This window comes from Capricornis sumatraensis, chromosome 5 (genome assembly GCF_032405125.1).
Source record: "Capricornis sumatraensis isolate serow.1 chromosome 5, serow.2, whole genome shotgun sequence".
Classification (NCBI taxonomy): Eukaryota; Metazoa; Chordata; class Mammalia; order Artiodactyla; family Bovidae; genus Capricornis; species Capricornis sumatraensis.
Genome location: NC_091073.1, coordinates 41868750 through 41892105, shown reverse-complemented (window position 1 = coordinate 41892105; position 23356 = coordinate 41868750). Strand labels below are relative to the sequence as shown.

At 35.5% G+C, this 23356-nt stretch overlaps 1 protein-coding gene across 1 annotated transcript in view; it reads right to left on the bottom strand.

Moving 5' to 3' along the window:
- Positions 1 to 23013, bottom strand: part of SEMA3E (semaphorin 3E) — a 279112-nt gene extending 256099 nt beyond the window's left edge. Inside the window, exon 1 of the mRNA XM_068972992.1 lies at positions 22899 to 23013. Coding sequence (XP_068829093.1) covers positions 22899 to 23013 — 115 coding nt within the window. The remainder of the gene's footprint in view (positions 1 to 22898) is intronic.
- Between the last annotated feature and the right edge of the window lie 343 nt (positions 23014 to 23356).

Below are 23356 nucleotides of genomic sequence, written 5' to 3'. Positions count from 1 at the left end.
TTAATAGTCTTTTGTATTCTACAATTCACGAGTCAAGCTTTCATCATAATTTTTCTTTCTTAATGCCAAGATGGTAAAACTAATGTAAAAAAATCAAGAACCAACTCAAGGCCAGTCCTATTGAGGATGGTGTAAGCAAATGAAAAATAGCATTTTTTCATACACTTCTCTTAGTTGTCATTAAAACTGCATATTTCGTCCTGGTTTCCCATTCCTTCCCATTAGAGAATGTGAAATGTAATTTTCATCAGAATCATTTATTGAAAAAAATGTAACAAAAATGACTTCTGAGGATGTAGCATTTTTAAAGCATTTAAAATATGAAACAATATTCATATGTAAAGGCAGGGAAACAAGAATTCCAGAAATAAGGGTTTAGTCTCTCAAAGAATTACCAAGTCTGTGGAAATGAGGATTATTTCCTTCACTCTTCAGTCTTTGTTGCTGTTGCCAAGACAGAGGAGTGACTGTGTTTGCCCAAGTGATCATTTAAAACTATACCTGTCACAAGTTGTCACTTCACTCTATACTTTAGACGCATAAGCAGAGAGAGGAAAGAGGATAAGATACAATTATATAGATAAGTCTCACTCCTCACAGTCCTCCTAAATCCTACAATCCAGGAGATGACAAAGCAGCCAGCCACATTTTATTCCCAATTCAGCACTGCAGACAGCCAGCCAGAAGCTGTTTTCCTATTCAAATACAACAGATGCTGTGTTTCTTCCTTGTAAGGAAAGAATTTCGCCACATGTAGTGTAGAGAAAGTTGGCATGGTACAATCAGTTAGGCAGAGTGACACCTGAACATAATCTATTTGTATACAGAGAAAATAGTTTGCTTAGTCATGTCTAGGAGCAAAAATGTTTTCTTCCCAAATAAATGTGTTGCCAATTGTCAGTCAAGAGAGGACAGGTTAGGATGCAATGAAAAAAACAACCCCGGAAATCTCAGTGGCTTGAAATAACAGACATTTATTTCTAGCTCAGTTTATGTATCAAGGCAAGTCTTCAAGTGAGACCCTGCTTAGCAAGTAACTCTGGGACCCAGGGTATCAGAGCCTCCATCTTGGCAAGTGAGGCCAGGAAAGGAAACCTTACATTCTTGGTTTTAGTTTCTGACAGTTTTTTGCATAGAAATGGCACTTGTCAATTCTGATTTAATTTAATTGGCCGAAGCAAGTCACAAAGCATGTTAACGTCCGAGATGAAGTGGGGATGTGCAATCCTATCATGCATACAATGAAAAATCAAAATATTAAAAACCTGTTCAAATGATTCTACACAACAACGTAAATGTTTAAATACTTCCTATTATTATTAAGCAGAGGATTTATTTGGTTGAATCAAATACATATTTACTGAATACATGTATGAATGTACGTAGTGAATATATCTATGACTAGAACAAAACACAATATTCCTGGCAGAAAGTACAAATGAACACAATACAGCTTGTCCCCTGACATATTTGGACAAGACCACTACTGTCGCATCTTCATCACAGCTAATAACAGTAGCTAATATCAACTGAGCACTTGCTTTGTGCCCAGCATTGTGCTAAGGGGTTCAGTGACAGCCATATAGCTTACAGTTCTACTAACCTAAAATTACTAACTTTGTTACCTTTAATTTGAAATTTGATGCCTCCAAACAGTTCTAAAATGTGAATATACTGTTCATAAAGCTTGTATTATTTATGGATAGCATTTAATTCAATAAGCCTGTTCCAAACACCTTACTTAGCAAACAGTGAAGCATTAAGGGATCTAGAAACAGAATGAAACAATGATGATAAGGAAAACGTAGGGAAAATACAAGAGCTTAGACTACAGCTTACAGAAAACACAGACTAAGATGGGCTCTACCATCATGGGGGCAGCCGAGTGAGCATGAGGACTCCTAGAGAGTTGGAAGGGGAGTCTGTTTCTGGTTTTAAGGAAAGTGATTTACAGATAAAATGACATGAAACTTCTAAGGTGGTAAAAATAGTCACTTTAATAATGCCACACTTCATATATCTCTATCATTGTTTTTAACACTTGGGGAGAGAGGTTTGCACACATACACCCACACCTTCCCACCTAAAGGCAGACTAACCATAAAACAAGTCTGTCGTAAGTGAACCAACCACACAATACTAGAGAAAATGGCAGAAGCTTGGGGGAGTTACCTTAGACATAATAAAGAGCTTGTTTTCAGTAAGCTTTCTAAACACTAAGCCTTGCTCAATATCAAGAGTTTATTGTGGAATCTCTCTCTCCCATGGGCTTTATTTATTAAATGGAATTTTTTCATCAGGAAAGGTTTTAAACAATCCTGCCTAAAGTTAGTAACATGGATTAGCATGATTAAGAAAAAGGAAAAAAAAAAAAGTCTACAATAAGTACCTGTGTTGTAGGTTAAATGTATGCCCTTGAAGAATCTAGGCCATAAACTAGAGAATATGTTAAGGGCCTTTCCAAAGCTATGCTTTTATAATTTTTATCATTAGGTTCAACTGGGGGTAAATAGCTGCTGTTAATTATGTGTGAGTCTATTTTCTTAAGCTTTTGGCAAATAGTATACATACTGCAAAAACATTTCAAACTATGGCAACAACTGTGACACACAGTACAGAAATATTTGGATTATTACAAAGCTTGATGTAAGTAGCAAAGGCAATTGTCATTCATGTTATAAAGTATTTTATATGAGAAAAAACCTGGTTTTTCACTTCCTAATTTTTGTAAAAGCACATTCTAGATCAAATAGAAATATCATATATCTCACATTAAACATAACCAGCTATAAGATGGAACATTTTGCCAGAATAGGAAAAGAAACTATATTTGAAATTTTATTTTATAAAGGTTAAAATTCATCACATTTCAATGTCTTCTAATAGAAAGAATCTGGCAAAATGGCACCTGTCTATTTACTCAATGGTTTTTCCTGTTCTTTTTTTTTTTAAGTTCAGCTTTCTCCTAAAAAGCCACAATTTCCACATCATTTTTGCCTTTTCATCAGTCTGTAGTTCCCGACTCCTCATTTTTCCTTTCTGAAGTCCTACCTGTCTTTTAAAGACCAGATGTGATCTGAGATCCCACCTCTGTCAGAAAACATTCTTCAAAAATTCCAACTGACACACTTTAAACTCTTCATTTAAACATTAATCTGGCTAAAATTCCAAAATATATGCTAAGAATAATTATTTCAAATGGAAAATAGAAAGTGTAAGATATACTTTAGTCTAATTAAAATATTGTTGTTACCAATTCCTTTCCATCATTAAAATATTTTTATATATATATTTTTTGTTTTACGTTCCTATACCTTCACTTTGCTGTGGTATTTATATATATATAAGTCTCTGAGAATGATCAATTTCCATTTCACACATGAAAGCCAATAAATGCTCTAAGGAGGTTAACTTTAAAGGAATGTCAAAATATTTATCCATAATATTTCCAAAATACTTTTCCTCATCAAATATTTTTCTATAACTGTGTTATAGAGTATGAAGAACTCCCATTTCCTTTATTATATGTATAATTTGGATACATTGGTAACTAAGTGACTATATGAAATAGGAAGTTGTAAATCACTGATGAGTTTTTTAAAAGGTTGCTTCAAGTACTAGATCTTATCAAACCAAGATACTGATCTAGAATTCATATATAGTAGAGCAGCCCCTAAAAAGTATTCTTCCACAATAACAACAAAATAATATTATTCCAACCTAAAATGATTAGGTTTATGGATACCATCTTTTTAAATAAATTTGGAGTTATCATATTTGTGAATAAGTTTGGAGTTACCATATTTGTGAAAAAATTTGGATGAACAAGCTATCTGTGGCTCTCCTAGGGTAGAGAAAGATTCTTTTGTGCCACTGAAGTATAGCTTTTCTCATGTTTCTTGTGTAGAATGACTGCCAGAAAAGACAAGCTAACCACAACACAACACATTCATCCATGTATTTAATAAGTTCTTACTATTTGCTAGATATTGGGAAATGTGTTTGTGATATAGTGATGAATAAAATATTATCCCTACACCTAATGAGTTCACTGTAGTAAACCAAATAGAGAAACAGACAATTGGAATACAGTTAAAAAAAATTGTAAAGTGCATGGAGTGCTGTGGAGGTTAAAAAACTGGCAAAAGTGTATCATGTCTAAATTCCTAAAAATGAGCAGATATTAACAGTAAGCAGCACAAGAAGCGAGGCTGGAGACAAAAGGAAAAGACATTCTAGGAAGCACAAACGATATACAAAGGTCCAGAGCAAGAAGTTTGCCCAGAATGTCATGAAACTCAGTTCTTATTGGAGATTGGAACTCAAGAAAGATACAAAGCAAAAAAACGGGAAAGATAAACAGGGTTCAGATCACAAAAAGCCTAGTATTCCATGCCCAGAGGAGTGTGTTTTCTCTAAGAAGCCATATCTATCCTTCCATTAAAGATCTATTATGAGGAGCTGAAATGAGTAAGATTTGCATTTTTAATGATCACTCTGCTTGTAGTATGAAGAGTAGATTGGATTGACAGTAAGATATGAGTCAAGAGGCTGCAGTAACAAAGCAGATGGACCGTAAAAACATTAGTGGGACCAGACAAATGCAGTGTTCTTTGGACTTGACAACCACCTGACTCAACACTGTTCTTAGTCATTCTTTCTCTACATTCAGAATTACAAAAAAGTGTAAGTAGATTATAAACTAATAAAGAGATATAGGAAAAGAGTATTTGATAAAGTTAATCCTTTAACACGAAGTAAGTTTGGCAAAAAAAGTTTGTAGGTTTTAAAAAAAATTAATTTTAATGATGCTAATGTTTTAAACATTAAGTCTTCCACATTTTTATAGAGCTTACTGTTTGATTTACACAGAGTTAATGAAAAAAACTCCTTCTGAAAAATCATACGCCTCATTTTTTCAAATCGCAATATTTTCTACAAATACCGAGAGAGATTGGGAAATCTACAAAATGACAGCAAATTAAAGTTATAAAATCAAGTGATCATAGTTATGATGGTATTTTAATTCTGTTATTCTGTTGTGGTGATCATTACAGATTCTTTTTAAATAAAAAATTTTAAGACATTTAAAAATCTCTTATTTATTTCTGCAGTGAAGAAAGACTGTATTTTATTTCTTCATATTAAAGAATTTCAAATGAATGTTTCATTTACTATATGAAATAGATTACTTTATAATACTTACATAGAAAATTAGCAATGACATTTACTGGTCTACACAATCCTTGAAAGCCAAAAGCATACATTTTTATATTTTCTAATTTAAAAATCATCTTTTATCTACATTATACTTCTTCCAAAAAATACTGTAATTAGCCTCCAATTAAAATAAATAAATTTATACAAATAAAATAAAATAAAAATTGAAACAAACAAAAAATGAACCCATAAAGTGTGTATTTAAAATTTTTTAAATATTTTTAAAGAATTTCTGTAACGAATGCAAGTTTTATCATTCCTAACTAGCTAATAGTTTCCTAAAGACAATAAAAGTGGTCAGTGGTATTAAGGAAATTAACTGAAAACACATAATAGCAGAAATAGCCTGAATTTAGGAATGTTTAGCTATAGGTTTTGTCCAGGGCATCACAAGCTGTTGTTACTCTGCTTCTGATTCACATTCTGCACAGCAGAGTATAGGAGAGGGTTTTCCTTATCTTTAACAAATAAACCACAAGTGTGAAATAAACGAAAGAGCTGGCTTAGAGTCTATGTGAAAAGCTCTTAGAAGAACTGACAGTCATCTCAACATAAACCAATAGGCTGGCATATTTGCCTAATAAGCTACTGTCAACTCAGGTGGCTTTAATAAATAAAAGACACCAGTTAGCAGTGCCACTATTTTGTGAACAAGGCAGGCATCTCTTCAGTATTGATTGTGGTGCTCCATTTTAAGGGGGGAATTAACAAAGAGGGGCCTGATCAGAACACTGATATCAATCAGGATAACCATGCAAGGAATATTCACCCACCAACAAAGGGCGTGAGAACTATTTTTAAACATTTGGAGGTCTGTTGTGACTTATAATCTTATTAGAGGAAAGAACCAAAGTGAAACAGTAGAAGATACAGTAAGGTAGATTTGGGATTAGGTATGTAAATACTTTTCTCTTTATCAGAAGATTCAAAACATGGAATGGACCTCCTTCCCAGGCAGTGATTTTCCTTTCCATGAGAATGTACAAATTCAAAATGAAAAACGTGTCTGACCACCTGTCTAGATGCCATGAATAGGATTAAATCACTAAAATTCCTACCTTCAATAAACTTCTCTGATTTGGGTAAAATTCCACAAGCTTTCCTAAACTCCAGCCTTTTTCTAATTATTGATTTTGGAGGAAGGATATAGAATAAGACATATAAAATGCTAAGTGGGAAGTACAGGTCTTAATTGTGTAAGTGTAGTTATTGGTTTTTCCACGTTCCAGCAGTGATTCCTCCCTCTCTCCCTCCCTTCCACTCTTCCCTCCCTTTCCTTTCCCTTATTTTTTCTCTCCCCTCCCTCTCGCTCCACTCTTGCTTTCATGTCCTCTCTTTCCCTCTCTTTGACTTTTCATCAAATATTTAGCATTTACTATGTGTCAGGCAGTGTTCTACCTGCATTCAAACGTTCATTCATTTAATCCTTATCAAAGACAATCAGTGACATAGGTACTATTTATCATTTGCCTCTTTGAGTCAGAAAAAGTTTAAGTAACTTGTCCAAGATCACATGAATACATTTGCTTCTGCTGCAATTGTTTTCTAAATGGTGCTGAAAAGTGGAAAAAATAACAATGTGCAAAATGAACCATTTTGAGCAGCCAGGTATAAAACAGGCAAATCCAGATGAGGAAAACATTTTGGAAAAAACATCATTTACAATTTTTTAAAAGTTCAGCAGAAAGAAATATTAGGAAATTAAATGAAATGATAAAGTTAGGAATGGACCCACCCAAAATTACTTAGATGCCAAAGTAAGCCAATCCCAGCTGCTATTCTTTGCTCTGGCTGCCATCCTCAGCAAGAGCAGTATGGGGGAGTGTGGGCAACCGGCTGCAGTAGCAGCTGGGCCTATTTGTTAAGAGGAAAAAAACCATCAGTGAAGACAAAAGGAAATTTAGTGGCTAGGAGAGTGAATGGAAACCCAGAGCCTGGCTAAGAGAGCCTCAGAAGTGAAGTGCAACCGAGCTGTCGGCAACCAAACTGCAGTACTGCACAAACCATTCACAGAAAGAGTATGCCCTATCATCATGCTTTTGCTGGCAAGAGTTTATTCCATCATGAGCAAAATTTACTAAAGATAAATTTTGTATATATTTTCTCATATTACCAGAATTCTGGATGTTCAAAAAGTAAGCAATATCAAGGTCTGTTCTAATTAAACAATGGGTATAAATTAGCAGACTAAAATGGGCAAATGGCATTTCCAAACTAAAAAAAAAAAAAATGTGCTGTTACATAGTTCACTAACATAGAAATGTAAATGTGTAGTAAACATGATCACATATTCCAAAGCATAACTGCATATAATAAAATCCTAGTATTCCATTTATTTAACATCCCCTAAGACCAATATTATAGAAGGCATATAAATGTGTTTCTGAGTGATCATTGCTCGATTTGCATGTAGACTTTCTAATCGATATTAATTTTCTAATTTCATTTTTCATTTTTATTCTTGCTCAATTGTATTGACATCTTAGAGACTTCCATTTTTTCTCCAAATATGAAAAATTCTTCTACAATCCCAAAATATATCAGACTGCAGTTTGGGCATACACATTTTGGAGCAAGCAAAAAACATTTGGCAAAAAAAATCTGTCAAAAGCAGTGCCCAGCACATAACTTTTGTCTTATTTCGGGGAATTTTAATGACAAAGATACAATTATAGTCTTTTAATTATAAGCATAATTGACTTAACTGCAATATTTTTCTTCTTTATATGGTTATTTAAATATTATTGCAATGGAGTTTTGCTTTGGGGAATTACTAGGAAGTCAAAATATATTAATGTGAAGTTTAAACATATCGTGTGTGCAGTGTGCATGCATGCTCAGTTGCTTCCCTCATGTCTGACTCTTTGCAATCCTATGGACTGTAGCCTGCCAGGATCCTCTGTCCATGGAATTCTTTATGCAAGAATACTGGACTGGGTTGCCGTGTGCTTCTCCAGGAGATCTTTCCCAACTCAGGGATCAAATCAGCATTTCCTGCATTGCAGGCAGATTCTTCACCACTGAGCCACCAGGGAAGCCCTTAAACATATTACCTTCCCAGAACTGGAGCAAAAAAGGAACAAAACTGGTATTTTTGGGGTGGCTCATAATATCCATTCCAGTATTTCAAAATCCTATCTTTTACTTTTCTTCATTCTAGATGAACAAATAGAGTATTTTGTGTTCCTTTATTAATGGGAAGGTGCAATTTTATGGGCAATTGAACATGCCAACAACTAAAATTTTAACATTTGACTTTGAAAAATTTTTTTCCTTTTAACTTAAATTTTAAACATGGGGTAGTATGACTATTCTAAGAATTCACCATATGGTTAACTCAAGTTTATTCAGACCCTCCCTTAAAGAGCCAGCAAGCTCAATATCCTAGAACCCATTTTAAGCAATTATAAAGTATCTGTTAGATATCATTCATCTGACCAGAAATATGTATAGCATCTATGCATTGTAATAGTGTCAAACTTGAAATTTCCTTTTTATCTCCTTTATTTGTCTTTCTTTTTGGTAAGGAAAAATTAGTTATGTCATTTTGATCAATAATGAAAGAGCTACTTCAATTTTTATTTTCCATTACTTTACCCAATGTTTTCTTTACAAAACATATTATTTTTCTACTCCTTATAGTAAAAGGCAGTGACAAATGTGTGTTTTCACCTGAATTTATTTATGACATTTCTATTTATGTCCATTAATTTCTTCTTTTATGTTAGGTGTATTATATTTGATCAATTCATATGGTGCTAAAAAAACTCAAAGGTTCAATATTTCAAAATATGTTGTCAATTTTTATAACGTTTATACCCAATAAAGTAATTTTTTTCCTTAGTCAAAATTTTCATTGGTTCTTTCCCAATTAATTTTGGTTGGAAAATATCTTACATAAGCTAACTATAATTTTGAAAGTGGTAACAATTGTTTATTCTTCTCACAGTATTATTACCGATAGCTATGCTTTTAAAATTTGATCAATTAACAAAACAAAAAGGCAGCATAGTCAAATTATTCATAAAATAACCTCTGCACAGGGATTAACTGATAAAAATGAAAAACATTCTTGCTTTTGATCATTTAGGGCATCCTTTAAAAACAAAACTGTAGGTAAGCTGCTATGGTTTTCAAAGTCCTGACCAGGCTTTTGGCTTTGTCACTTGACTGCATGCATTGCTCGTCTCTCTCTTCATCAGTCATCACTCTAGACACGAATGAGATTCTACACTGGACACTGGAAGATCACAACTGGGGCTAATGGGAAGAAAAGGTAACTGAAATGGGACATTGATCATATAATGACCCAGATGAATTCAAACCACTCTCTGCCAGAACTGTGTACTTTATTTCAATAAAATATGAATATTTTCTGAAAATGTTTTAAAGCTGTTCTGGATTTCTCTTTATAACTTTTGTAACAGAAAACCTGAAGCCAAACTAGAGCCTAATATTTTGAAGCAGGGACAGAAGAGAAGTATTCCTATCATTTTTCCTGACTTCTGAATGCTCCCCCAAGTTCCATCATCTCACTTTCTGCCATCTTTTCTTTTAGGAATCTAGTTATATATTGCATCAGACAAAAGAATGAAGATAGATAATACTAATGTGAATAGATATTAAAATAAGGGGCTTCCCTGATAGCTCAGTTGGTAAAGAATCAGCTTACAGAATTGAGACCCTGGTTCGACTCCTATGTCAGGAAGATCCTCTGGAGAAGGGAAAGACTACCCACTCCAGTATTCTGGCCTGGAGAATTCCATGGACTGTATAGTCCATGGGGTTGCAAAGAGTTGGACATGACTAGGAGGCTCACTTTCACTTTCAGACATAATGAAATATTTTTACCTTAAGTGAAATAGGTAAGATAAACTTATTAAGTACCATAAATTTGTTAGATTCTAAGGATTTAAACAATAAAATGCAATGTACTTGCCTTAAAAACTTTCAAAATCTACTCATGAATGTGTATGAATCTCATATTAGTCATACAAAGAAAATAACAATTCCTTAAAGTCATATAGAAATGAGGCCAACTTAATGTGAATAGAGAGCGCTTGTGATGCTACCAGTAGTACAACTATGAATACAATGAAATTCAGTTAATTAGATACCTATATTTCTAGGAGGAGACAGTGTATTATATGTAGAGGGGTGGCTCTGGGAGCTTAGCAGGAATGGTGGCAAGATGGCCTAAGACACATAGTTTGCTCATTGTTTTTCAACCAGTCTCCTCCTATTTCCCTCCAAGACTGAGCTCTAGTTGTTCCATCCCCTATTCCATGCTTGCATAGCACTTTGCTCTAACCTTTAGTATGTAAAAAAAAAAAAAAATCCTGCTTTATCACAACTTGTCTCTTTTTACAACTAGTCTTAAGCTTCTTGGAGAAAGGGTTTGGGTAGAGGCACTAGTTTGTGTGTGTGTGTGTGTGTGTGTGTGTGTGTGTGTGTGTTTTAATAAACTTTCAATATTAGAATAGTTTTAGATTTACAGAAAAGTTATGAAGCTAGTATAAAAGTTTCCATAAACCCACTGCCAGTTTCCTCTATTATTAACAGTTTACATTAGTGTGGTACATTTGTCACAGTTAATGAGCTAACATTAATACATTATTATTAGCTAAAACTCATACTCTGTTAGGATTTCCTTAATTTTTACCTAACATTCTTGTACTGTTCCAGGCTACAACCCAGTATACTAAATTCCATTTAGAGAACTATGTTTTTTATTCTAAAATTCCTAGCATGATGCCTAGTATCTAAAACACTGAAGAAGCTCAACAAATAGTTATGTATTAAGTGAATGATTGAGTGAATAACTATTAAAAAGATATAGAAACTTCTGAACCCATTAAGGGAAAGATCAGGATGTGTAACAGGAATGAAGTGCACCTAGCTTCATTAGTCTGAGAAACCTTTCCATTGAGAGATAAAAGATACCTGGAATCTTACAAAATGCTTTTCCACAATCCAATAATTTTAAATGTTTCCTTATCTAAACTCAATGATAATACCATGTGTCACAGTTTATGCCATGAAAATTATTAAAAGATTTAATTTATATGTTAAATGATTATCAACAACTGTATATACTATATATATATATATATATATATATATATATATGTATCTTATCTAATAGAAAAACATAGTAGGCAGAGAATGGCATAATCGATATTTATGAATTTAAATATATTTTTGAAGATTAAGACTGGAAATTTAAATAAATAACACCTTAACCTGGTGTCACTTATGATGTATCTGGGTGATAGATCTGAAGGAGGAAAAATGAAAAACTTAAGGTGAAAGCAAGGCTCCTCTGTAGCATCATCCCAAACACTTAGCCTAGTATTTCCCATGCTTAAGAGTGCATTAAGAATTCCCTGCAGGGAATAGAGACTCAGATATAGAGAACAGACTTGTGCAAACAGCGAGGGAAGGAGAGGGTGGGATGAATGGAGAGAGTAGCATTGAAACATATACATTACCCTGTGTAAAACACATAGCTAATGGGAAGTTGCTGTATAGTACAGGGAGCTCAACCTTGTCCTCTGTGACTCTCTAGAAGGTGGGATTGGGTGGGAGGTGGGAGGGAGATTCAAGAGGAAGGGGGTATATGTATATCTATGACTGATTCATGTTGATATATGGCAGAAACCAAAACAACATTGTAAAGCAATTGCCCTCCAAAAATAAAAAATAAATAAATAAAAGAATCCCCTGCAGGGTTTGTTAAAACACAGAATCCTGAGCCCCAGAATTACTGACTCAGTAAGCCTAATTCTGGAGTGTGAAGTCAAGTGGGCCTTAGGAAGCACTGCTGTCAATAAAGCTAGTGGAGGTGATGGAATTCCAGCAGAGCTATTTAAAATTCTAAAAGATGATGCTAACCCAGAAGTGGCCACAGGACTGGAAAAGGTCAATCCTTATCCAAATTCCCAAGAAGAGCAATACTAAAGAATGTTCAAACCCAGATAATTGCATTCATCTCCCATGCTAGTAAGGTTATACTCAAAATCCTCCAAGCCAGGCTTTAGCATTATGTGAACCAAGAACTTCCAGACATCCAAGCTGGGTTTAGAAAAGGCAGAGGAACCAGAGATCAAATTGCCAACATTCACTGGATCATAGAAAAAACAACGGAATTCCAGAAAAACATCTACCTTTGTTTCATTGACTACGTTAAAGCCTTTGACTGTGTAGATCATAACAAACTGCAGAAAATTCTTAAAGAGATGATAATACCAGATCATCTTACTTATCTCCTGAGAAATCTGTATGTGGGACGAGAAGCAACAGTTAGAACCTTGTATGGAACAAATGACTGGTTCAGGATTGAGAAAGGAGCATGATAAGGTTGTTCATTGTCATCCTTTTACTTAACTTACATGTACAGCACATCATGAGAAATGCCAGGCTGGATGAGTTACAAGCTGGAATCAAGATTACCAGGAGAAATATCAACAATCTCAGATATGCAGATGATACCACTATAATGGGAGAAGGCAAAGAGGAACTAAAGAACCTCTTGCTGAGGGTGAAGGAGGAGCGTGAAAAAGTGGACTTAAAACTCAGCATTAAAAAAAAAAACAAAACACAAAACTAAGATCATGGCATCTGGTCCCATCACATCATGGCAAATAGAAGGGGAAAAGGTGGAAGCAGTGACAGATTTCCTTTTCTTGGGCTCTAAAATCACCATGAATAGTGACCATAGTCATGAAATTAGAAGATGATTGCTTCTTGAAAGGAAAGTTATGACAAACCTAGACAGTGTGTTTAAAAGCAAAGACATCACTTTGCAACAAAGGTCCTTATATTCAAGGCTGTGGTCTTTCCAGTAGTCACGTACACTTGTGAGAGTTGGAACATAAAGCAGAGCCTTAAAGAGTTGATGCTTTCAAATTGTGGTGCTGGAGTAGACTCTTGGAAGCCCCTTGCCCAGCAAGTAATCTTAAAACAAATCAATCCTAAATACTCATTGGAGAGAATGATGCTGAAACTGAAGCTCCAATACTTGGGCCACCTGATGTGAACAGTCAGCTCATTGGAAAAGACTCTAAAGCCGGGAAAGATTGAAGGCAGAAGAAGAGAGTGACAGAGGATGAGATGGTTGGATGGCATCACCAGTGCGATGGACAGGAACTTGGGCAAACTTCAGGAGATGGTGAAGGACAGGGAAGCCTGGCATGCTACAGTCCATGGGGTCGCAAAGAGTCAGGCATGACTTGGTGACTGAACAACAGCCTAATTCAGTAGCTCACAGGGGATGCTAACCCTGCCAGTCCTGGACACTTTGTACAGCACTGGATTAACCCCAGTGTCTATCTCCTCTCAGCCCCTACTTTGGAGGAAGAGTGTAAGAAAAGTATCATAAGTAACATTATCTCCCCTGAGATGAAGCTCAACTAAGCCTCTCTCAGGTTAATTATTCAGCAGCAGCTCTACCTCTTAAAGAAATAAACTTTTGTCATTTTGACCGTAACCTGGAAGCCAAAAACAATCATAAAACTTTTTTTTTGGTTTGTTTGTTTTGTTTTTACTCAGTAGATACTAAACCTCCAGCGTTTAAGAATGATCTGATTAAGTCACTTTATTCTGCCCACAAGGATCTCACCAAAAAAATACTCCTGCCCTCAAGGATGTTAAAACATAGTTAAAGACACATAAGTCAGAAAATACAATAAGTCATTATCTCACAATATCCTACATCTCCATGGTATGTTTCTATTTTCTACAACAATCACATGAGATAGAAATTAGTTCCTGTGTACCTATGAGGAAATTAAGCCTCCAAAGAAGTTCAATGATTTAGCATCAATAACATGACATCAAATAGGATAAGCTGTAGATTCAAATCTAGGATTTTTTAAAACTCTGAATCCTTACATACTCTTTCTACTAGCACAGGCTGTCACCTAATAAAACGTTCAAAGTGTTTTGGAGAAACGAGACACACTGGGAGGTCTGGGAGGAGAAGTAAAGAGACCTACATTTCTAGAATTGGAAAGGATCTCTGAAATCACATGGTCCATGATAAATTTTTGACTCAGGGTTAGGAAAAAAGCAATCAGCAGGAGTGAATTGCTATATGCAACACGGTCAGCACATTTCCTCTTCAGCTTCATTTCCACAGTGCATCCTGAGCTTTGAATTTAAAGCTCTCCTCAGTTCCCATCATTTCCTGGGAGGAAACTAGTCAGGAGGGAAAAGGTCAATGTCCCCAACTGACCCCTCACTTTTTTATTCGCATTTTCACTGCTGCTGTTCTTTTCTGGTTCTGGAGTTGGTTGAGCGACCTAAAGTCACCACTGAGACATAGCCTTAGGGATGCTACTCTTCTGCTCTTTCCTGTAAATAAAACACCCTATTGTGGTTTCAAAGAGTTAAAAAATCGTAACTCAGAGAAAATGAACCAAAGCTACCTGGAAATAGATAGTTTTACATAATTAATATTTTTATACTAAGCTCAACATTATTCAGAGAGGGAACAGGCTGGCAGGCTCTGCTCAGGACCCTAATTCTCCCCTCCCTGTCCCCACGGTCCTGGGAACATCAGCCACCCACTGGTTACACAAACAGGGTAAGTTGTGCAAGTCACTAGTAAGCTATTTACTATTTCATTATTTCCTAAGCCATACATTTCAACACATTTTTAACACCTAATGAGTAAAGTTATGTCTTCTATTCATTGAACTAGCCAATAAAATAAACACTCAGGTAAACTCAGACCAGTAAATAGACATCATTCATTTAAAATGCTTTCATTTCACCTTTGGCTTAAAGTAGGGAAGAAATCATATCTATCTGGAAAAGAAAGGTGGGGAGAAAAAGAGAGAAGGCAGTTGGTGACAACACTGAGGAGAAGTCAAAGCAGCAAGTGATAGAAGTAAAGGAAGTGGTTGTGGCAATCGTTCAAGAATGACAAGAGCATCAAAAAGTAGGTTTTGTTCTGTTTTAAAGAGGACTGATTATAGATTAGAGAATATGGTTGACCTGTTGGAAGGTGTCTGGAGGCCCCAGCAGCTGCACACAGTGCAAAGCTGAGGTGAAGGAAGGTGAACAGGCAGAGAAAGCCCAGCCTTTCTCCTCATGTATGTTTTATCAAAGGAGCCATAAATATTTGTTCTGGATTCCTTAGTTTCTTTGGTACTCTTCACCCCACCCAAGTATCAGGTATTTCTTTAAAAAAAAAAAAAAAAAAGGCTGCTCTAAATCATTGTGCTTTATTCACATACCTGGTCAATGAACGTTGACTGAACACCTACTAAGGGTAAGGAACTGTGTTCAGCAGCATATACCTTACCTGTTTGTCCAGGGGAAAGGTAGAATAGAAAGCTTTCTTTCCCCTTCAAAGCGAACAATATATGTTGGGCTGATTGCTTACAGGCCACTGTTTGGTTTCACTTCTGACACTCTGATCTGTTCTTAGTAATATCTGTTCCATCGTGTCTTACAAAGCTGGGTCTGCAATTACCTTTGTTAGTAACTTCTGTTTATTTTATGGCTTTGGTCTCTTGTCTCCAAAGTGCCATCAGATAAAGTTCCAACTTTCCTTAATTTATCAATAAAATATCCTTATGGTAACTTACAAGCATAAGAGATACCAATATAGTATTTTCTTTCCAGTCATCTACTCCATTTAGAGCTGGACTTCATTTAAAAACAAAACCAAAGAAACTTTGCTTTCAAGTTAAAAAAAATAAAACTGTTGATTAAAGATTTTCCCTTATTTTAAGAGGTTAATAATTAACTCATGATTGCTTTTAGGATAAAAAAGGGAACAAGAGTAGGCTAATTCTCCCTGAACCTCTTCTGATTCATGAGTAATTTATGAAAAGCTTCCTAAAGCTAAAGTATTTACCACACTAATTGGCAGTGTCTCATGTAATTCTTTCAGGATGCCATAAGTTAAATATTATCCCATTTTAAAAATGAGAAAATTCATACCCAGAAAAGATAAGTAACTTTCTCAAGTCATGCAGCCATAAACAACATCCAAAACCTAGAGTTTTTAGGCTATTGACGTTAGAATGCGAGAGTGTCTTGTAATTCTTGGGCCTAAACTACTTTTCTGTGTGCACTGTGCCAAGGCTATGAGCTGTCCTTGACCAGAAAGCATTGAAGATTAAAGATAGAAGTAGAAATATGTTTTTAAGCCCTAGAAATCAGGCAAGTCATGAATTTCTCTTTTCCTTTTCCATACTAGTTGTAGAGTCAAAGTTACCAGGACAATGCGGCCTTATGGTGGGAATATTCTGAAGTAAGCATTGGACCCAACCCACCAATTGCTTTGACCACCCACCAGGGCTATAGGAAATCAACTTATCAATTCCACAAACATTCCTGTTTTTGAAATCATCACATTCTCTGACAGAAAATGTTCTCCACTATCAGAAACTATAATACTTGGTTCAAATGAGGTATTAACATATCTTTTCCATTCATAGTCCAGAAAATCCAGCTGATAAAATATCCAGTCTTGTCATTATCATCCTTAACATGAGTACAAAGAATAATGCTTGCTTAAGCTCAAGAAATAACTAATGACATTGATAGTTTCTCTTACACTCCAAATGTTATGTAAAACCATACTTGGAAAAAATTCTTCATTAAAATAATCATCATCCTTTCTATAGTTTATATGATATTCCAAAGTATCAGATGTTGTGCTAAAGACTACTAACAGCAATTGATCCTATCTATTGAAATCAAGAAAATAATCGAAATCTTTATGCCTTTAGGAAAATGTTGTAAGTGGTATAATTTCAGTTTTGTTTTAAATTCCCTGAGACTGAACTTACCAGACATTTTAACACTGCAGTGGCTATGTAAGGGGCATGCATGCATGCAAAGTGCCATTTCTGGATTCCTGCAGACTAAATTCCTCTACTAAACCACAGAAGAGTTTTACACACAAAGATAAAGTAAATCTTTTATGTAAGTCTTTGTATGCTCTCCCACTAAGAACCCCCCAGGATGATTCCAACAGATATCTTGGTGAAAGAAAACTACTTAACAGATTGTTAACAATAATTTTTTACTAGCAATGACCAGTTTGATGTTTGGTGCTTTATTATGTGCTCATAGAACTGGGGCCACCAAGTCATCTTATCCCAGACGGGAAGAGAGACCATCTCTATGAAATACCCTCATTAAATGACAAATCTGACATGGACAATAAAATAACACTGTAACATAAATTTTTGAAAGAATATTCCATTGTGACAACATGATTACTGCATGTATTTTTTAGTCAAGGACAAGTATTGGTTCTTTATTACGTACAAAACACAGTCTTCACAAAATTTTTCAGACTTGATTTTATATGACTAAATCATTTTTTGGTTCAAAATTGGCCTCGTTTATTTACAACTTTCTCTAATTCTGACCTCCCCTCACCCTGTTTTACATTAAAGATAACTGTTTTCTCACTCATATTCAACATATACATATGAACTGAATAATTCATAGAGCCATTCTGAAGCTTTGGATTATCCAGGTGCATTTCTGTGATACACGAGCAATATTTGTAAATAACAGATGAAAATACAAAGAATAGTCTTATTTAAAATCCTTACATAGACTTCTATGAAAAGTACATTCTGTGTAAAAAAAACTCTACAAAACTTATTGTAATCCTTTCATCTTACCCAGTGGCTTCTTTTTTTATTTTCAAATATAAACTGTTTCTTAATAAATTTATCAATTAATTCTCACTTACTCTCCGTTATGGAGATCTGGAGATCTGGTTTGTATTCACCCCTGGATCCTTTGTAACTACTTTCTTTATGAATCATGCCTTATAACCAGTTTTATTTATTAACCACACAGATATGTGTAACTAATGTCATTATTGATAATACCTAGTTACTGGCTGAAAAACCCAAGCTATGAGCCGGTTCAGGAAAAACCGGCTCAGTCACTGCCTTTTTTTAACTGGCCCTGGATATAAAATAAATACTACAACCTCCGGGATAATCATTCAAAGCTTATTTATTATTGAATTATCCTGGAATTTTATCTCATTTTTTTGTATAAATGGGAAAACAATTCTAAAATGTGTGGCATACGGTGAGTATGCATAACAAATAGATATATGCAGATATCTATTGCAAAAATATTGACCATGAATCTTGGAATATGCAGATGATGTAATTATCTTATAAATTACTATAAGTAGAGGTTAAAGGTATGAAATGGGATTTCGAGTGAATGCATTCAGGATAGATAACAAATTTTATGCAAATCACGACAAAATTTTGCTGTCATCTATTCTACCATTATAGATGCTGGGACTTATTGATATCCAAACTTAAGGCATTTCCGAAAGTTTTTTTTGTCTTTAGACTGTTTCCTTCTAATATTCTCATTTTCTATCAGTCTTCAGGAAACATCAATAAGATAATTTTTAGGTTATAAAGTGTGCTTTTATAGTATTGTTCTGTTTTGATCTTCTCAGAAACCCAGTGAAAAATATCAGTACTCTCACTGTTTTCAAATTAAGGAAACTGAGGCACAGATAACTACCATTAGTATAAGTGGAAAGATTATACCTGGAGTAGAGACCTCTCACTTCAAATCTGAGCTCTTTCCTGGTGGCTCAGAGGTTAAAGCGTCTGCCTGCAATGTGGGAGACCCGGGTTCGATCCCTGGGTTGGGAAGATCCCCTGGAGAAGGAAATGGCAACCCACTCCAGTATTCTTGCCTGGAGAATCCCATGGATGGAAGAGCCTGGTAGGCTACAGTCCACTGGGTCACAAAGAGTCTGACATGACTGAGTGAGGCACAGTACAGAACTATGAAAAATATGCATTTAATTGCTTATATAATTAAAATACAGATAGACTAGTTAATATTCACTACCCCATATGTATAGATATGTATTCAATGCTCAAATCTACATTTATAATATCAACATATTTTAGCAATGATCCTCTGTCATATTTGGGCTTCCCTGGTGATTCAGATGATAAAGAATCCATCTGCAGTGCAGGAGACCTGGGCTCACTTCCTGGATTAGGACGATCCCTTGGAGGAGGGCATGGCAACCTACTCCAGTATTCTGGCCTGGAGAATCCCATGGACAGAGCAGCCTGGTGGGCAGCAGACCATGGGGTCACAGAGTCAGACAAGACTGAGTGACTTTTGCTGTTTAATTTCTGCCATATTTATGTCTTTTCATCAAACATCCTGGGATAACACCCTCTGCTTATCAGCAGCCATTCTGCTTCGCTTCTGCAACTGTGAAGTCCATTCTGGGGTCTTTGAACACCTACCCCATCTGGAACCTCCCTTGATTGCATTTCTGGGACTTTCCACATGCACTGGGATTTCTTCTTTGACATGGGCTTCTTTTCTCATTTGTTTTTTTCTTCTTTGAGCTCCATTATCAGGAAGGCTATATTTTTGCCTTCCCTGTAACCTCATTAATGCAGGATGGTGAAAAATAAGGAGAGACCAGACATCAGCAGAGGGAAGTGGCTGAATCCACCAGGGCACCTCTCTCTCTATCTCTTGCCTTCATTCTCTTGCCTTACTGTCATGAGGCTTATAGCTACTTTCCAAAGAAATCCTCGGGTAGAATATTATAAATGTGTATTAATTATATCAAAATTACCCTCTTTAGGGTATTGGCTATAAAACTAATGATAAATTCTTAACTGTTCAGAAACTTTCAAATTCTTGTCTGACATAGTTAATCTCAACCGATATCTTGACTGAACATTCTGATAGGGCAGGGCAGAATCTTGCTGTTTTATCTTTGTATGATTTGGTTAATCCAATTTATCCTGAACCTGTAAAATGAATTCAAAGATATATGTATTGCCTCAATAAAAGCAAATATTTCATTTCTTTATTTACAAGGCTTGCCTTAAGTTAGCATCTTTGCTTAATATCAGAGTGGAGTGGATATTCAGCAGAAGAGGGAAGAATTCAATATTATCCCACTGTGGGTGGAGAGCAGTGAGGAATAAGCTATAAGATGCTCCATATTTGATCCCAATGTTCTACTTTGTCCCCCTCCCTCTCCGCCTTTTCTCCCTTTTGATCCTGATGGTCTTCTCTCAAGCTCTGTCGAAGAACATGCCATTTGCAGGCTTAGAGAAGAATGAAGGAGAGAGGGAAAAGGGCAATTCCTGGATACTTTTTTTCTGAACATATTTTTATATAATTTAATTCAAGTTTTATATTATTATATGACACTGAGACTTTCCCCTCCTCTTTGGGAAGAAACACGAGGCTTGTGGTCTCCAGCACCATCTTGATAATGGAAGATATAAGAAAGATGCTTGCCCTTTTCCCACATGGCATAGACCATTGCTATGAATTGAATCCCTGGATATATCTAGTAGACCACTTCCAGGAAGCCTTACTGGATTTCTCCACAGGGGGTCAGGCAGCAGTGCAAAGGTGCTAGATTACCTATGTCTCATGTATCTTATTTTTAATGACCATACATTCATTTACAATGTTAATCACCTAATTTACTGACTACTAAAATTTCACCTATTTGAATATCATTTATGATAGCAAAAGAGTATACTCTAAAATATTCTGTCCCCAGTTTTTGGACACTGCTAAAACGTCCATTGATTCTGAAGTGTCGAGAGGTGAATGTGTTATGTTTACTGTATTAATGGGACAGAATGTCACTACTCTGACAGCTCTGTGCTTCCCTTTCAATGAAACACCTGCAGTGCAGGAGGCATTTGCTGCTTCAGGTTGCATCTCTGGTGTGATATTGTAACTGACTTTGGCAATTAAATTGCACAGGTGGGAACATCCTATTTTCAGGTAACTCTATACTATCTTTATATAAAAGCACAATATTGAACATTTTCAGCTAGTGCCATTAAATCAAAAGGTTAACAAAAGCCAAGAGAAAATCTTCCGGCAGTTTTCAGTTTAGTATTCATAGATGCAAGCAGTGGTCCTCCCACATCACTTAACACAACTCATAAAATCAGTTATAGTTACTTCTCGGATCAAGAGAGATGTGTTGAAGATGAGGCTGATGACAACATTATGTACCAGAGTTCTGGTATGCTCTAACTAAATTAGAAGTTCCCCAAGGAAAAATATTAAAATAAGATATCTCTGGAAATACTGATATTGAGCTATCAAAAAATAAGCATCCAAGTAATAAAGTATAGAAGGTTGATACCATGCATAGCAGAATGGTAACCTGACAAATTTGGCAGCTTATCCACTTGTCTACAGTAGAAAAAGAATCCATTATTATGTTTTCTTTATCTGACATCCTTATGTGTCCATGTTCTATCACATCAAATTTTAGCATTTAGGTATAATTGATCTTAACTTCTTAGGAATATGTATGTTGGTACATACCATAATACATCTTTCCAAATTAAATGAATTGTACTAATTCTAGGCATTATATTTTAAATACTTTACAAATGCAGGGTCAAGTGTTTCTTAAGTTTATGCTACATACTTGGGAGTATTATCAGAAATCTATTTAAACTAAGACAATATCCATAGATTTTTAGCTGTTCTAAAATAAGACATTTCTATAATCAAATAATTGTCCAATAAAAAACAAAAAAATAGTGACATTAAAATTGAGGCCTCCTGTTTGGTTTCTCCTTCTGGTAAAGATCACACTCATGTTTTAAAAATACAGAATGCTTTCTACAGTGGGAGACAATTTAAAAGCTTACACAATTGAAAAATGTTTCTTATGTAATTTTCACTATTCCATCTATCATCTGTCTCAATGATTAATGATAACAAATACTTCTTTCCTGAAAATTTATTTCAAAAAACTTTTAAGTCAGCAAAGTCACTTTCATAGAGTATAGGTTTTGTTGTTGCTTGTTTGTTTGTTTATAGGAAGGGTCATCAAGCCTATTCATGACTGGCTTTTAAGGGCCTTGATGCAAAAGCTACCATTTGATCATTTATTTATGACTGAATGCTGCTTTATGAAACAGAGTAGCAGAATAAAATAAGCATTTCAATTGAAGATAGATCTTCAATTAAGCAATACAAATTTACATTAAAAAAGAATAGATGCTAGTGTACAGTATCTAACACTTTAAACTAGTTTACAGGGATTGTTAACTGATTTTTTTCTTGCCACATACAAAAAATTTCTAATAATCAATTTAATTAGAAAGCTAGTTTATAACAGTTGTGAGTCATTTTAATCACACAGTGATGACTTTGTTATAATGAGCAAGGAATCATTTTTTTCTCAAGAATCTTCTTTCCTCTTCTCATCCCCGTTATGGACAACACAAAACAAAAAAATCAATTGCACCTCTATTTCTACAGCGCTTCCCCAACATCCTTGCTTCCCTTTATGCATGAATTGATATTTAAATACCCGCTGCTAACTTGGTGGATTCAGCCCCTCAAAGCTCTTTACAACCTGCTTCCTTCTCTCTCCTGTTGTGTCAGCTAGTTTGTGAACTTATTAACAAAACCTAATATTTACAAGACAAAAATAACATCTCTAAAGTTAGCCTGTGATTTTACACTATTTTCAGCTGTGGTTAGCTATGACCTATTCATTAAAGGTACTTAGAAGCTTCAGTCAATTTTGCAGTAATTTTTTTCAGGTGCATGTTAAGAGTCTGGAGACCAAAGATCAACGTTAAATGATTTTAATTTTTTTCTCATTTTTTTCTAAACAAAAGGTCACCTACCTTTATGTGACAGGCGTAAACGGGGGTGCGGGGTGTCAGCTGTGTGACCTCCTGTCCACAGCTCCAGCAAGTAGCCCCACAGGAGCCAGGTGACGAGGTGCCCAGCCGATGCCATGCTGCCTGCCGCTGCGATCCTCACTCTCTGGCGGGGTGAGTTTTACTTAGGACTCCCCTCCAGGGGCAGCGTACGAGAGAGGCTTTGTCACAAATCGAACGCGTTGTCATCAGAAAGCACAGTTCCAAAGTGCCATTTGTCAGGCTGTGTTTGGATATGTAAAACCTGCCTTTCCCCAGGACAGTTGTTTATAAGCCGGGAGCAAGAGGACATTCCAAGGAGTGAATCTTCATTGCCATGTCCTGCCTAGAGCTCTTTTCAGTCACTAAGCGGGGAGATTCAGGAAGAAACTGTATTATCTGAGTCACTTATGCAAGCGATTCATTCAGAAAAAACAACAACA